General features: G+C 46.2%; 1 protein-coding gene across 1 annotated transcript in view; it reads left to right on the plus strand.

Annotated features, from left to right (window-relative positions):
* LOC134435020 (MAM domain-containing glycosylphosphatidylinositol anchor protein 1) overlaps positions 1-15,000 on the plus strand; it is a 367,713-nt gene that overhangs the window by 116,966 nt on the left and 235,747 nt on the right. Inside the window, exon 4 of the mRNA XM_063183748.1 lies at positions 5,170-5,344. Coding sequence (XP_063039818.1) covers positions 5,170-5,344 — 175 coding nt within the window. The remainder of the gene's footprint in view (positions 1-5,169; positions 5,345-15,000) is intronic.

Genomic DNA, 15,000 nt, shown 5'->3' on the forward strand with positions numbered 1-15,000 from the left:
AACTCTTAGTACTTTGTTGTGATTAGTACTGAATTCACTCAACAATTCTTCTGCCAACAAGTCAACAAATCCTTATGCGACTTGTTTGTGATCCTTATTTACTGTCATTTATTATTCTATAGCACCATTCTGTCTCTCTCTGTCTTTCTCTGTTTTTCTATTCCTCCAATCTCTGTCTCTCTGTCTATGTCAATATTTCTCTATTTTATCATAGCCTTTCCGTGTTGCCCAATGCAAAGATGCTCTCGTTATTATTTATCTTCTTTGCTCCTTGCAGTTGTGTTGTCCTTTTGCCTCTGCATGCGATGGCAGTCATCCAAGCTGATAAAAGTAATGAGCACTCTCTTCTCTCCTCTTCTCTTCTCTTCTCTTCTCTTCTCTTCTCTTCTCTTCTCTTCTCTTCTCTTCTCTTCTCTTCTCTTCTCTTCTCTTCTCTTCTCTCTTCTCTTCTCTTCTCTTCTCTTCTCTTCTCTTCTCTTCTCTTCTCTTCTCTTCTCTTCTCTTCTCTTCTCTTCTCTTCTCTTCTCTTCTCTTCTCTTCTCTTCTCTTGGCTCACTCACTGCAGTGTCTGTGACACAGTCCTTCCTTGGATAGTAGGTCATTTCACCAGGGCTAATAGTGATAGCGCATGAGCCGTAGGTGTACAAGTAGGGAAGTAGGAAGGGAGGTAAGGGGGTTTTCTGGAGGCTGGTGGTGGCTTTTGCTAGATTATTGAGCCGGCGCTCCAAGGAATATTGTTTTCCTCCGGCAATTCCCTAGCAGGGAATACATTTGCTGCAATTATAGTGCTAATAACGCATTATATTTTCACATCATGCATCTTGCTCTCTTGCTCTAGCTCTGTAGCTCTTTCCCATTCTCTCTCTCTCTCTACCTCTCTTTCTGTCTTTCTGTCAGACATCCCTCTATCTCCATCTGTCTCCAGCCTCTCCATTCTCTCCCCCCCTCTCTCTTTTCTCTTTTTTCGTGGGATGCTCGTTGCCTTTCCAGTTTATCCTGTTATATCACATTTACTACTCTCGCAGTAGTCCGACAGCGTATGGAGTAAGCCCCCCCACCCACCCCACACACACACACACATACACACACACACACACACACACACACACACACACACACACACACACACACACACACACACACACACACACACACACACACACACACACACACTTTCTCCCAGCCTCGAGACAGAACAAGCAAACAAGACAACATGCTGTGTGTCCCAATATGTTAAATTACCTTCATTGTATTAGCTGTTTGCGGAGTGAGGGAGGGAGGCTGTTCAGAGACATAGTACGAAGGGGATAGAGGGGAGAGAGAGAGGGGAGGGAGAGGGTGTGAGAGGAGTTGTGGATGGCAGGATGGGGGGCGAGGATTGGTGGTAATTCTCTGGCGGTTGGCGGCTCCCATCACAAGACGGCGTCTGTTGAATGCAAATTGCCTTAGCCCTCCCCGCCGCCCCCCCCATTGCACGACGTCTCTCTGGGGGGTGCGGCGTGCTTTTGTGGAGCGCTCCGGCTTTATAGTTGCGGCGATGAAAGCGGCGGAGAGAGATGGATGCACACAACATCTCTTTCCCTCTTCTCTCTCGTCTCTACTCTTTTCTCTCATCGCTCCCCGTCTCTCTCTCTCTCTCTCTCTCTCTCTCTTTCTCTTCTCCTTCACACAAACACACATTCTCATAGAGACACTCATTTACTCTCACACAGATAGAGACCTGTGTGCACACATACAGTACACAAGTGCACACACTCTCACTCTCACTCTCACTCTCACTCTCACTCTCACTCTCACTCTCACTCTCACTCTCACTCACATGCTCCCACACAAACAGACACACATATTAATACACACAAGCAAGTACTGTACAGTAGATAGGCATCCACATACACATAAGTATGTATCTAATACATAAACATAAACACAAACACACACGGATTAACACACACACACACACACACACACACACACACACACACACACACACACACACACACACACACACACACACACACACACACACACACACACACTGATTCACACATGCATTCATTCACACATGTATTTCGTGGTTTGTTTCTCACTCAGATATCCGACATGAGATCAGAACCACACATTCTGATGAGGCCATTTGGAGTGGAGCTTTTGCCGGTGGCGTTTCTTCTGTGAATTAAGTGTGAGGCGAGACCAAGAAAAACACAGATAAAAAAATAATAGCGCTAATAGAAAGATGAAAGAAAGAGTGAGGATGAGGACATTTGGAGGGATGGGGGGATGAATGAGTGAGTGAAGGAATGACAGAGAGAGGGAGAGAGAGAGAGAACGAGAGAAAGACAGTGGGAGAGATGGAGAGAGAGAAGTAAGTGTGTGTGGTGGAGTGGGTGGGAAAGAGAGAGACGTAGAGAGAGAGAGAGAGAGAGAGAGAGAGAGAGAGAGAGAGAGAGAGAGAGAAGAGGGGAGATTCATCCTCAGAGATGGCTGGGAATAATATTTACACAGAAGCAGATGAAGAGGCTGAGAGAAGAGAAGATGGCTTGATATGGAGTGTTATAGCTCCAGCTTCTGCCAGACACTGCTGGCTTTCATTTGTTTGTTCTGTTTATGTCTCTCTCTCTTTCTCTTTCTCTCTTCTGTCTCTCTATCTCTCTCCTGCACACACACACACACACACACACACACACACACACACACACACACACACACACACACACACACACACACACACACACACACACACACACACACACACACACACACACTGGCTCTGTCCATCTCTCTGTCTCTTGCATTCTTTCTAGTATACCCCTCTTCTGCCCTTTGCTTTTTTGAGCATATTGTTCTGTTTTCTTTTTTCTTGTTGAGCAAAGCAAACCCACAGTGCCTCGGCTGGTGTGTTTGGCATAGACCTGCAAGAGTTGAGGCAAACTAAACTGAAATGCATACATTCAAATAAAAATCTGTATTTGTGTGTACATATGTATTCAAATTTGAAATTGGATTGATAAAAATATCTATTCAGTTAAGCCACCTGAGCTGTATAACCTGCTGTACGTTTAAACTGGGAACATAACCAAATGGCTGTGTTATCATTTACAATACTTAAGTTGTAACAACACGATCTGATATTTCATCTACCTCTCTATCTTGCATAGTAGATAAATACCAGAAAACTTGCAAAAAATAAAAAAGGTATTAGCATAAATGTACAACCAATGTTAGTAATTTGTTATGAGAGAGGTGAAACTCATCTTATACGTATATCCACGTAATGCATTCACCACTGCATTTTGGGGTATGACAAAACAATAAGTGCAATCAATGTGGCTCGTGATTACTTTGGATTAACATTGAACAAGCACGGGAGATTTTAAATAGAAACCAGGGCTTACGCAAACACAAACACTCGCAGGCACACACACACACACACATACATAAACCCAATCCCCAATACATTTTCATCCTCTAAGTCATCCCTGTCAACTACATAAACAGGCTGCTGTTTGTTGATTCGGCTGATAGTGCCATTATGGAGTGGAGTCAGAGGCACTGACACGCTGCGATTAGAGGCTCACCTTCCCCTATCGGATCAATGCGGAGCAGCCGTCTCCCTAAATCCGTCCGCAAACACAGCTGAGCAAACATGGGCCGACGCCGCCCATTGCCATTACCGCTAGCTGCTTTGCTTTGCGCTGCTTGTCGACTCGCCGCTGAGCGCGGATGGACTCGCTTTTCAGCTAATTCGCTAATCCATCGCCCTGTGCGTCCCGCAACTTCCCGCCGTGTGTATAAACGTATGCCAAGTCTTCTGTGTGGCACCGCTCAGTTAGTCGACATGCCAGACAGGGGTGACCCGTAGGGATTAATACGTGTTTGTGGCTGCGTGCGCGCGTGCGTACGTGTGTGCGTGTGTTTGTTTTTGTGTCAGTCTGTGTGTGCGTCTCTGTGTCTGTATCTCTGTCTGTATCTCTGTGTGTTTGGGTTTGCGTCTGTGTGCTTGAGTTTGTCTGTGTGTTTCTGTTTCTTTGTCTATTTGTCCTACCCCCCAATAACATTCATACTTTACTTTGGCAATAACGGACAATTGAAAGACACAGAGAGTTGGGAGAGTAGAGGAGGGTAATTCTTTCTGCGACCAGGCTGTTTAGAGCCACAGGGAGTCATTTATTTGTTGCCCGCAATTGATTTGTGTGGTCCAAGGGGTTACTGAATGACCTGTTTGGAATCTTCACCGCGGAAAGGTTAAGTTAACAGAGTCAATGTATAGGCAGATATTTTAATGCCTTAAGTGATCTTTTTGGTAAAGCACTGATGTTTCAGAAATTCTAACATTGTAAATCTGGCAGCTCTAGCCATGCATGAATGTTTTATATGTTTTTTTAGATGATTTATACTCTTAATTGTCTTTCCATGAAAAATGTTGTATAATGTATGGATTAAGCATTGTCCTCCATTAATATTTTTCAGAAATATTTTTTTTTGCAAAGAAGAACTCATTTTATTATTACTGCAGTAAAGAACATATCTTTATATTTCACCATTTTATAATGTGTAGCCAATGAAGAAAATGATTCCTTAATGATATTAAAAGCTAAATATCAATGATGTAAAAAGCTAAATTACATTGATTTGAAGAATCAAAAATTCAAATATGGATGGGGTTCTTTGACACAGTGTACTAAGGCATCCGACCACAAATGGACTTGTACTGTAGGCCCATGGGGATCCAAGTTTGAGTCCAGCCTGGAATGTTTCCCAACCCTACCCCATCTCTCTCTCCCTCAGTCTCTCCCTGTCACAACCTCTCCTGTTCTACTGTTAATTAAGGCACAGAAAAGATTAGCCACTGGCTAGGAGCATACATCACTCACTGTTGTCTAATAAAGTGTTGCGAGGATGTTGGCCTACTGCAGAGCCTCTGCTATAACCTAATTGTCACCTAATGACCAAGTCTTATTCGGTTACTAAAGTCTCTCTGCATTGTCATAGCAATGCTGTTATGATGTAGTTGAGTGTTTTCGGCAGACTTACAGGCTAGTCGATGGGCCCATATGCAGTAAGCAGTTACAGGTTTTTTACACACTGAAAAAGGCACACGCCTGTGCAAAAAGCGCAAAAAAAGATTAAAACATCCATCTCCTCCTCCTCCCCTCCTCTCTCTCTCTACAGGTGCGATGGACCAAGACGGCCGGCAGCGCGTCGGACAAGTTCCAGGAGACGTCCATCTTCAACGAGACGCTGCGGATCCAGGGCATCACGCGCGTGCAGGGCGGCCGCTACTACTGCAAGGCCGAGAACGGCATCGGGGTGGCTGCCATCAAGTCCATCCGTGTAGACGTGCAGTGTAAGTGGCTAGGACAGGGCTTACTTTAGCTTAGCGACCCACCCCATTTCCCACCGCTCCAAACTTCCCAAACGGTCTGTCTCAGGGTAGTAGGGAGGCGTTGGGAAAAGAGACAGCACAAAAATAAAGGAATGAGCCCTCCAGGAGTATCACTACAATGCTACCAAAGGCAGGCCAATTGTAATTGCATTTGACCTAGGCAGGCCTATAACTGTTGATTGGGGTGAAATAAGCTATGGAAATGGACTCAGTGATTGATTATTGATTGAATATTTACAACATTTAAAGTCAATTTTGGGTGGGTGAAATTTGGGTAGCTATTTCAATGAGTATTTGTCAGGTCCGGAGATACAGTTTTCCTGGAGTGTTTGGATGTGGGAAGTGGGAAGGTCAGCATCATGATGCCTAAATATCCATGGAGGTGAAAAATCTTACCCTACCCCCAAGTCCACATCCCCTCTCCCCCCACCACCCCCTTTCTCAGGTGCGTGGGGAAACCTCGTTAGTTAGGCTAGAGTTGCCCCCCGCTGCTGTCCCACTGTCCCATTGAGCCAGGGGTCAGGCCAGAGACCACAGCCCCAGCCCTGGACGACTGGACAGCCCTCTCCGGAGAGACTCCTCTTCCCCTCTTCCCTTCTGCACAATCCTTTCCTCTCTTCCCTTCTCCCCAATCCTCTCCTCTCCGCTCTTATCCACTTCATCTACGTCATTATCTTCTCCTTTCCATGATTCCATACATATTCGACTTACACCTCTCCCCCTTCTCCCTGTTCCCCTATCCACTCCACTCTTCCCTCCTCCTCATTACCCCCTCTCTCCAGTCTTCTCCCCTCTTCTTAGGTCTCTCCTCTCTATTCTACCTACCCTGTACTTCATACTCTCCCTCCTCATCGCTCCTTTGTACATCTCTCCTCTTCCACATTGGCAGCATTTACCACACCGTAGTCAAACTGTCTGTCTAGCTTCCTTCTCACCTGCCCGCCCTTCATTACATTACATTACATTGCATTTGGCAGACGCTTTATAACCAAAGCGACTTTCAAAAGAGGACATAATCAAGCCTTCATGGAGCCTTCATCAAGCCTTCATAACCCTGGACCAGTATACGACATGCTCAGAACCTGGCTAACACACTGTCCCATCTCCCATGTGCACTTTCCAATGTCCTAAATTCCGTCCTCTCCTACTGCTTGCGGCCTTGTGATGATGTCACAAGATGTCATTGACGACAGAAGTTTAATTCATTATATTGCAAAATTGCAATTGAAAGGTCATTTTCTCCTTTGCATTCAGGATGTTGAAAGGGGAAAAGTCCCCCAAAAGTTGAGGCTAGACTGAGCGGGGAAACTTAATTGTTTCCTCCATGAAGGCATGGTGTGGAAGCGCAAGGCCACAAGTACATGTCTAGGAGAGGAGTGAAGATATTGGAAAGAACATTTGTGTCCCCTTCTGACCTCACTTCCTGTCACCGATCCCTATAGCATCATGTGAGTAATCGCTCAGTTTCTTTACCCTAATCTAATGCACTCTATAAGCAGAACTAAAAGTCCATCTGAAGAACCATATATTCTTACAGCTTGCCATTTAAAGAAAGTGCACTTTTGTAACAGTGCCATGCATATAATGGAAACACTATAGGGCCTCTGTTTCATACTTGGTTCTTTTGATTCAGTGAGTTGTAGAGTTGACCCTGAAATATTCCCTCAGCTACTGTTCCGTCACACCTTCTTCGTTTCATGCACGCACGCACGCACGCACGCACGCACGCACGCACGCACGCACGCACGCACGCACGCACACACGCACACACGCACGCACGCTTCTGGCTGAGTTCACTTTGGTGCACGGTACTGTATATATATTTTGAGGTCTCTCAGTTCTCTCACCAACACAGCCTTCGTGTCCGGTTGAGTCCTTCTGCATCAATCGGTATCTCCCCTGCCTGAGGGAGAGGAGCAGCAGCAGGTAGTGTAGTGTTAGTGGAGAGAGAGAGAGAGAGAGAGAGAGAGAGAGAGAGAGAGAGAGAGAGAGAGAGAGAGAGAGAGAGAGAGAGAGAGAGAGAGAGAGAGAGAGAGAGAGAGAGAGGGAGAGAGAATGAGTCAGTCAGACAGACAGATAGATAGATATACAGACAGAGCTCAGTCAAAGGGGGCACATAGGGACAGAGGGAGAGACAGAGAGATGCAGTATAGAGAGAAAATCAAGACAGAGAAGAGAACAAAAGAAAACAAGTGTGAGTTTCCACTGTGAAGAAAACTCTTACCTGGTATTTTTTGTTTGTTGTGGTTACAGTAACAGCCATGACCGACAGCTAAATACAGATTCATTCAGAGCTGGTACATCTGTCGCGGTGGCAGCCCTTGCAATCGGCCCGTTCCCTCAGATCCATAACGTCTCGTTACCGTGGTGGCGCCGCCAGCCAGCATCAAATCACCTGACTCTAACAGGAGCAGATCTAGCCATTTTGGGGCCCTAGGTGAAATATAGGAATGGGGCCCTCAAAAGTCATTATATGGTGTTTGGTGCTATTTAAGAGTTTTGTCTCATATATATCTTGGACTTCTTTACATACTGTACGTGACAAATTAAGATCAACCCTACTTTTTGTATGTGTTTACCGCGACTGTTGTGACAGTTGCGGCCCCTGTATGGAGGAGAGCTTTGGTCGGGGCCTAGGCAATTGCCTAGGTTTGCCTAATGGAAAGTCCGCCTCTGCTCTCCAATGGGCTCCATGCCTAGAGCAGTCTCAACAGCAGCCGTGCAGTAGAAACAGTTGCTGTGCTGTTCATACATGCCAAACGCATGGAGGTAAAACTGCACACGCTGTGGAAAACACACAATGGATCCCACCCCCTCTCCTTTTCCTAATAACCCCCTAGGATAAAAGCCATTTGTCAACCATTAACAATCAGTCACGCTAATCACCCAAGTTATTTAGATCATTCATCTTCGCCTGCTTTTGATAGAATAGCATGGCATTCATCTAGTTCCAATTTGATAGACTTCCTACATTGAGATTGATTTTTCGGCTGTCGCAGATTGCTTACATTTGATGGAGCGAATTGATTGATTTAGAATGTGTTTTCATCTAACTCTGGAATGGTGGAAGCTTTCGCTTGACAGATGCACACATTCATACCAATGCATTTAAAGTAGTTGCCATTATATACGAGTTGCTGCTCGTGGACTTGGTTTTCTGACTGGCCACTGGCCTCTTGGCTTTGATTTCCTTGCCATTAGTCCCAAACCAGGATCGCAGTCAATGATGCCATGTTAAAGCATCATTTACAGAGTCAAAGTCAACACTCTTGGTGTAGTGCATTATCCTGGGAAATCCCATGCTGCTTTGCACAATCGTTCTGATCTGGGTTCCCGATCATGGTCTCCAATCAGAGAGCAGGGAGGTGTGGAAAGGCGATGACTGCAGTTTTTTTGAATAGATACAACTGATACGATTAGCTATGGGCTACGTATGCCAAAGGATACACATTCGTAAGCCCAATAAACAGCCGTCGTCAATCGTAACCCACACACCCTCTACGGGATTTACAGTAGGCAGGTCTACAGAACTTATCTCACTTGTGATTAGGTCTGCTGGTAACCAGGCAAGTAGTTACTATCTATGTGTCAAATTAGCACTACAAAATTTACTGCGTTGGCGGTGAGAGAGACTGCATAATATATTTCAGCAGCATCAGGCAAGTAGAAGGGTGGTGCTTGTGTGGTAATAGGGGGCCCAGGGTAATGGGTCCCCATTACATTGAATGTATTGATAGGGAGGGTCTTCCGGATGATTTTGTCCCAGGCCTGGCCAAATCTGTTTGCTGTTTGCTAGGTGCACTCTCCTTACCTGGTCTAATTTTTCCAATGTTCATGGTGAGACTGATCACCAGTCATGTTTTTTTCCTCGTAGGTAAGGATGGTGCAGTATACAACCATCGCGTGAGAACCAGGTTAGGTGCAGTAAGGGGTTGTGTTTGCAGTCAAACCGTCCCGCCAAGTCAGGGATGTGGAAAGGTTGTGTCCGATGAGTACATTATGTGTGGACACTCCCCAAACCCTTCCCTTCCCACACTATACTCACCGCCACTTGAACTAGTTCTTCAAAATGGTTCATGCCCAGCGGAACGATGGTGCTTGGTGTATGTGTCGGTGCTTCACCCATCCTCGTATCCAGCCTCATACTCACTAACACTGCCGCCATCCTTACCACCACCACCACCACCACCAGCACCACCTCTGCCTCCCTCCTGATTGTGTTAGTCTCCCCATCCCCTCCCCACCTCCGTCTCCTCATCCTGGGGGACGTGTGGGTAATTGTGGGCCGGGTAAACAGCCAGGCCAGCTGCGGCAGGGCTTGAGGGCTTGAGAGTAACCGTTCCTGACGGCTGATGCGTGTTCAATTTTCCTCCCCACCCGCCGGAGCCTGTGTGCTCTTTGGGTGACTTTGGCACCTCAGCGCCAACAATTAGACTCTAGGCAGCCCAGGTCCAAAGCCTCCACTCCCCTCCTCAGCCCAGCCGCCTACACATCTCCAATCTCTGCCTGTACATACATCTATTACGGAGGAGAGAGACAGAGAGAGAGAGACAGAGAGAGAGAGACAGAGAAAGAGAGAGAGAGAGAGAGAGAGAGAGAGAGAGAGAGAGAGAGAGAGAGAGAGAGAGAGAGAGAGAGAGAGAGAGAGAGAGGAGACAGAGAGAGAAAGAGACAGAGAGAGAGACAGAGAGAGAGCAATAGAGAAACAGAGTCGAATGTGGAGAAGCTGCTGGCGTCAGCCACCATAAAAATCGAAAACAAAATGTTCTTCTTCACGCTTGTTATGTCCTACTCCTTGTTTCTGTGCGCATGTGAGAGGAGGATTTTTCTATTCCTTTTTCTTCACCCCCCCCCTCTCTCTCACACACACACACATACACACACAGACACACACACACACACACACAGACACACACACACACACACACACACACACACACACACACACACACACACACACACACACACACACACACACACACACACACACACACCTCACCATCTGTTGAGGAGAGGTCTTGAAATATGTGCCAAATGTCTTGACTTGATACCGATTGGCTCTGCCCTACGCTCCTATTTGTCTGACACCCTTTTTATGCTTTCCACACGTTTAACCTTCCTCTGACATGCTAAGAAGGGGAGAGCTAGAGGTAGAGAAAGAGAGAGAGAGAGAGAGAGAGACAGAGAGAGAGGGAGAGAGAGAGAGAGAGAGAGAGAGAGAGAGAGAGAGAGATGGGAGGCCTATGGGAGAGAGTGACTGCGAGAGAGAAACCAAGAGGGAAAGGGCAAGAAGAAAGTGAGAAAATGAAAGAGAGAGCACTCAAGAGACAGGGAGAAGAAAGAGACTGAGCAAAGGAGTGAGAGAGAGAGCGAGCGAGCGAGCGAGAGAGAGAGAGAGAGAGAGAGAGAGAGAGAGAGAGAGAGAGAGAGAGAGAGAGAGAGAGGGAGAGGGAGAGAGAGAAGGGGAAGGAATAAAGAGGAGGCAAGACAGACAGCAAACTGGCTTAACATCAAAGAGCAGAACGACGTGGAGGGATCAGCTGGTGAAAAAGTGAGGGGGGTGGAAACACTGTCAAAGGAGAGATAGATGCTCTCCAAACTTAGTGGGAGCAGGGAGAGAGAGAGGGAGAGAGAGAGAGAGAGAGAGAGAGAGAGAGAGAGAGAGAGAGGGAGAGAGAGAGAGATAGGGGGGGGGATAGAGGAGAGAGAGGAAAGAAAGAAAGATAGATGGATGGAGGGAGATATAGATGGAGAGATAGAGAGAGGGAGGTCTAAAGGGCCTGTGGGCCAGGAAGCTCATCTCCCTGACAGTTTCTTGAAGTTTCCATCGATAGTTCATCGATGGTTTTGCCCTGAGAAAACCCTCGACACACACACACACACCCAGGAATTCTCTGCAGTACAAGCAGAGTGTGTTTGTGGGTGTTTCGTCTTGTCTCAGCATTACGCTCAGTGCCAGTCCAGCTCACCAACCATTACAAACAAACCACACAAAGAGCAATCAATTTAACCGCCACACACCAGCTGATAACATCGACACGGAAGAACGACACCAGCCCCACCCTCCGTCTCAGCTCCAGTTTGTAGCCTCCTCAGTCACCAGCCATTCTACATTAGTTACATTAGTTTGGCTCTCAACCCAAAATGACGGTCTGGCATCATGTAAAGGCGTATATATCTAACGCCAGTGCACTCCGTGTTGAGATGCAACAACTTTGCAAGTTAAGCCATTAACGTCGTGGGAAAGCACTTTTGTCACATGACAAGGTTTGCGCAGGTTTTTTCCAAAGGCCTTTGAAATGCCTTTGTATCCGTCTTTCTTATTCATTTTTGGGGGGCTTTTGTTACTTCATTAGCTAGAACAGTAGATAGAATACAGGAAGCAGTTTGGGTAGAGAGAGATGGGGTTGGGTTGGCCGGATTCAAACCCGAGTCCCCATGTGCAATGAGCCTGCATATGGTGCAGTGTATTAGCTCAGTGTACCACTGTGCCCCCTTCCTTATTACACTCCTGAGCAATGCTATGACTAATCAGACCAGATTCTAATGACTGATACTTAGTCGTCCTTTTTAGTTGGTGCCCAATTTTTCAGGTTAAGCTAAGAATCGACATGTTTGCCAGACTTACTTGAACGTGAAAATTCAATGTAGTCTCGCAGGCATTGTATTCCGATGCAGGTTACTGTACCTCTACATATCATCAACATTTCAATACACCCCATCAGACACAATTATCTGTTCACCTCCTATGCCCTCCTCTAAGGACACTGTCCAGTGCTTAAACCCTGAGCCTAAACTCTTTCAACCCTAACCCCTGACTCCACACATCATCAACATCAGCAACCCAGTATTCCCAGTTAGACACATTCATCTGTTCACCTCCTATCCCCCACCTTTAATTACCCCCTCGCCCTGACCCCTAATACTGTAACCCTGACTGAATTTGTATTCCATATCCCACAAGCCTAACATCAGATCTAGGATACTTCCACACATCATTAACATCAGTATATTTCCCATTAGACATAATTATCTTTTCACCCTTTATTCCCATATTTAATAACATGCTGACCTCTCCCTTGGATTTGACCCTGACCCTTAAACCCTAACACCCGAGCCGGAATATCTCCAGACATTATCAACATTCCAATATTCCCCATCTGTCACATCGTTCTTCCCATATTTCCATTTTCATCTCCTATTCCCACCCTTAATTAAATCCTAACCCTGACACTTGACCCTAACTCCTCATCCCCTTATCCCACTAACCCTAACACCTAACCCTTGAACGATGACCCTTAACCCTTAACCCTTGACCAACGTGACCTCTCCCGGAGCGGGCGGCATCTGTCTGTCTGTCCGCACGGGCCCCGCTGACCTCCTGACTCAGGCACTCTGACCAGTGGGACAGTGGGACAGCATGTGGAGCGAGGCTTCAGCATGCCTCTACCACGGGGATGGACTTGGTTCAGAGACCCGGCTTTGTAGTCGCCACACTACAAAGTCCGAGGACGGAGGTAAGGAGCGCATATGCCTCATATGTGTGTGGGTTTTTACTTTTGCTGTGATGATGGTATTTCAAAAGGAGTATACAGCACATGTGTGGAGTGTGTAGGGGTGTGTGTGTGTGTGTGTGTGTGTGTGTGTGTGTGTGTGTGTGTGTGTGTGTGTGTGTGTGTGTGTGTGTGTGTGTGTGTGTGTGTGTGTGTGTGTGTGTGTGTGTGTGTGTGTGTGTGTTTTGGGGATCCATGTGCTGTATACATCGGAAGCTTGAAAAACACATGGTCTTTAAGACTTTGAGGAAATCAACGATTCACAGTTTGGTTTAGCGCACACAAAACACATGCGCACATGCACACGCACGCACACACACACGCACACACCCATGCACGTACACACACTCGGAAACACAAACATGCGCACACCCACACGCAGAGACACACAGACACACAGACACACAGACACACAGACACACACACACACACACACACACACACACACACACACACACACACACACACACACACACACACACACACACACACACACACACACACACACACACACACACACACACACACAGAGTTGTTTAGACTGTCCATTTCAAACCTCTTGTGTGACCATTTCGACTCAAGAGGATTGATGGGGCAAGCATCTACCGTACAGGAAGCAAAGAAACAAAGTGTGTTTTGAAGCCCATCAAGCCACTTGTTTTGTTGTCGGAGTGCAGAGTGCCGCCGTGCTGAGAGAGTCAGAGGGAAAGGGGTCCACAGTTCAGTGCTGGTGGGAAGCCGGCAGACATCCGGTCCAGTGACTTCTCCGACACGGAGAAAATGGCGGGGGATCGGGGGGGGGTGGATGCTTGGCTGATCACGCTGTTGATACCCCTGCAGCCTAACCCTCGACGCTCAAGTCTGCCCTTGTTAGACAGTGTGCCTTTGTGAGACGCTGTGTGTGTCTGTCTCTGTATGTATGTACGTGCATGTTTGTCTGTATCCAGAGTTGCCAGGCTATATTGGAGCATCTGTTTTCTGTGCGTGTTTATGTACAGTAGTAAGTGTCAAATATGTGTGTATGTGTGAATGTTTATGTATACACTCTGTGTGACAGCATGTCTATGCATACACAGTACGAATGTGTTGTGTGTGTGCGCGCATGTGTGTGTGTGTGTGTGTGTGTGTGTGTGTGTGTGTGTGTGTGTGTGTGTGTGTGTGTGCGTGCGTGCGTGCGTGCGTGCGTGCGTGCGTGCGTGCGTGCGTGCGTGTGTGTGTGTGTGTCTGTGTTTCTGTGTGTCTGTGTGTGCCTGTGGGTGCGCGCGCGCCTGCATATGTGCATGCATATGTGTATGCAATTGTATATAACCCTATACTGCACGGTGTTGCCATATGGCAACATACCATTCTTTTGGCATTTCCTGGTATTTAAATATAAATTATAGACACTGATTGGTTTTCATATTGAAACTGTGGCCTTGTTTTATCCAATTATGTGGTATGTTGGCATCACATGACACCACACACTGCCCCAGGCTCGCTCTTTCCCTCACTGTACATGAGTGTGTCTCCTTGACAGATTGCTCTGCCATTGGCCAAGATATTTCACACTTTTTGCAATATTTACAACATTTTAAAAAATATTGGGATGATCCATAGTTAGTCATGATCTGTTTTCACCATTTGTTTTGTTTTCAACTAAAATTATTTCCTTTTTATGTTGAAAAATAGGTATGTTGCCATACGGCAACATTGTGCGGTAATGGAACAAGACGGTCAATAGGGAAAGTGTATTGATACAAATACCCAATTCTAATTGATTGATTAATTGATTTATTTATTGATTGAATGATTGATAACTGATAATATTTATAATTAGTGCAAATGGCAGTCTATAATGAACATTAAAAATGTTATAATAGGTGTACAGAACTGTTTTATGAGCTTTCACTCTGAGTACATGCAGAAAAGCGAACAAGGCCTATGCAGCCTCCCCAGACTGCCAGAGGTATACCACAAAAATCCCCAAACCCCAGATTAGAGCATAAAGCTACGGTCATCTTGACCATTTTAAGCCTCCAAAATGTTTTGACTTCATTTGTCTGTTATAAATAGGCTAATTAG

This window comes from Engraulis encrasicolus, chromosome 19, assembly GCF_034702125.1.
Source record: "Engraulis encrasicolus isolate BLACKSEA-1 chromosome 19, IST_EnEncr_1.0, whole genome shotgun sequence".
NCBI lineage: Eukaryota > Metazoa > Chordata > Actinopteri > Clupeiformes > Engraulidae > Engraulis > Engraulis encrasicolus.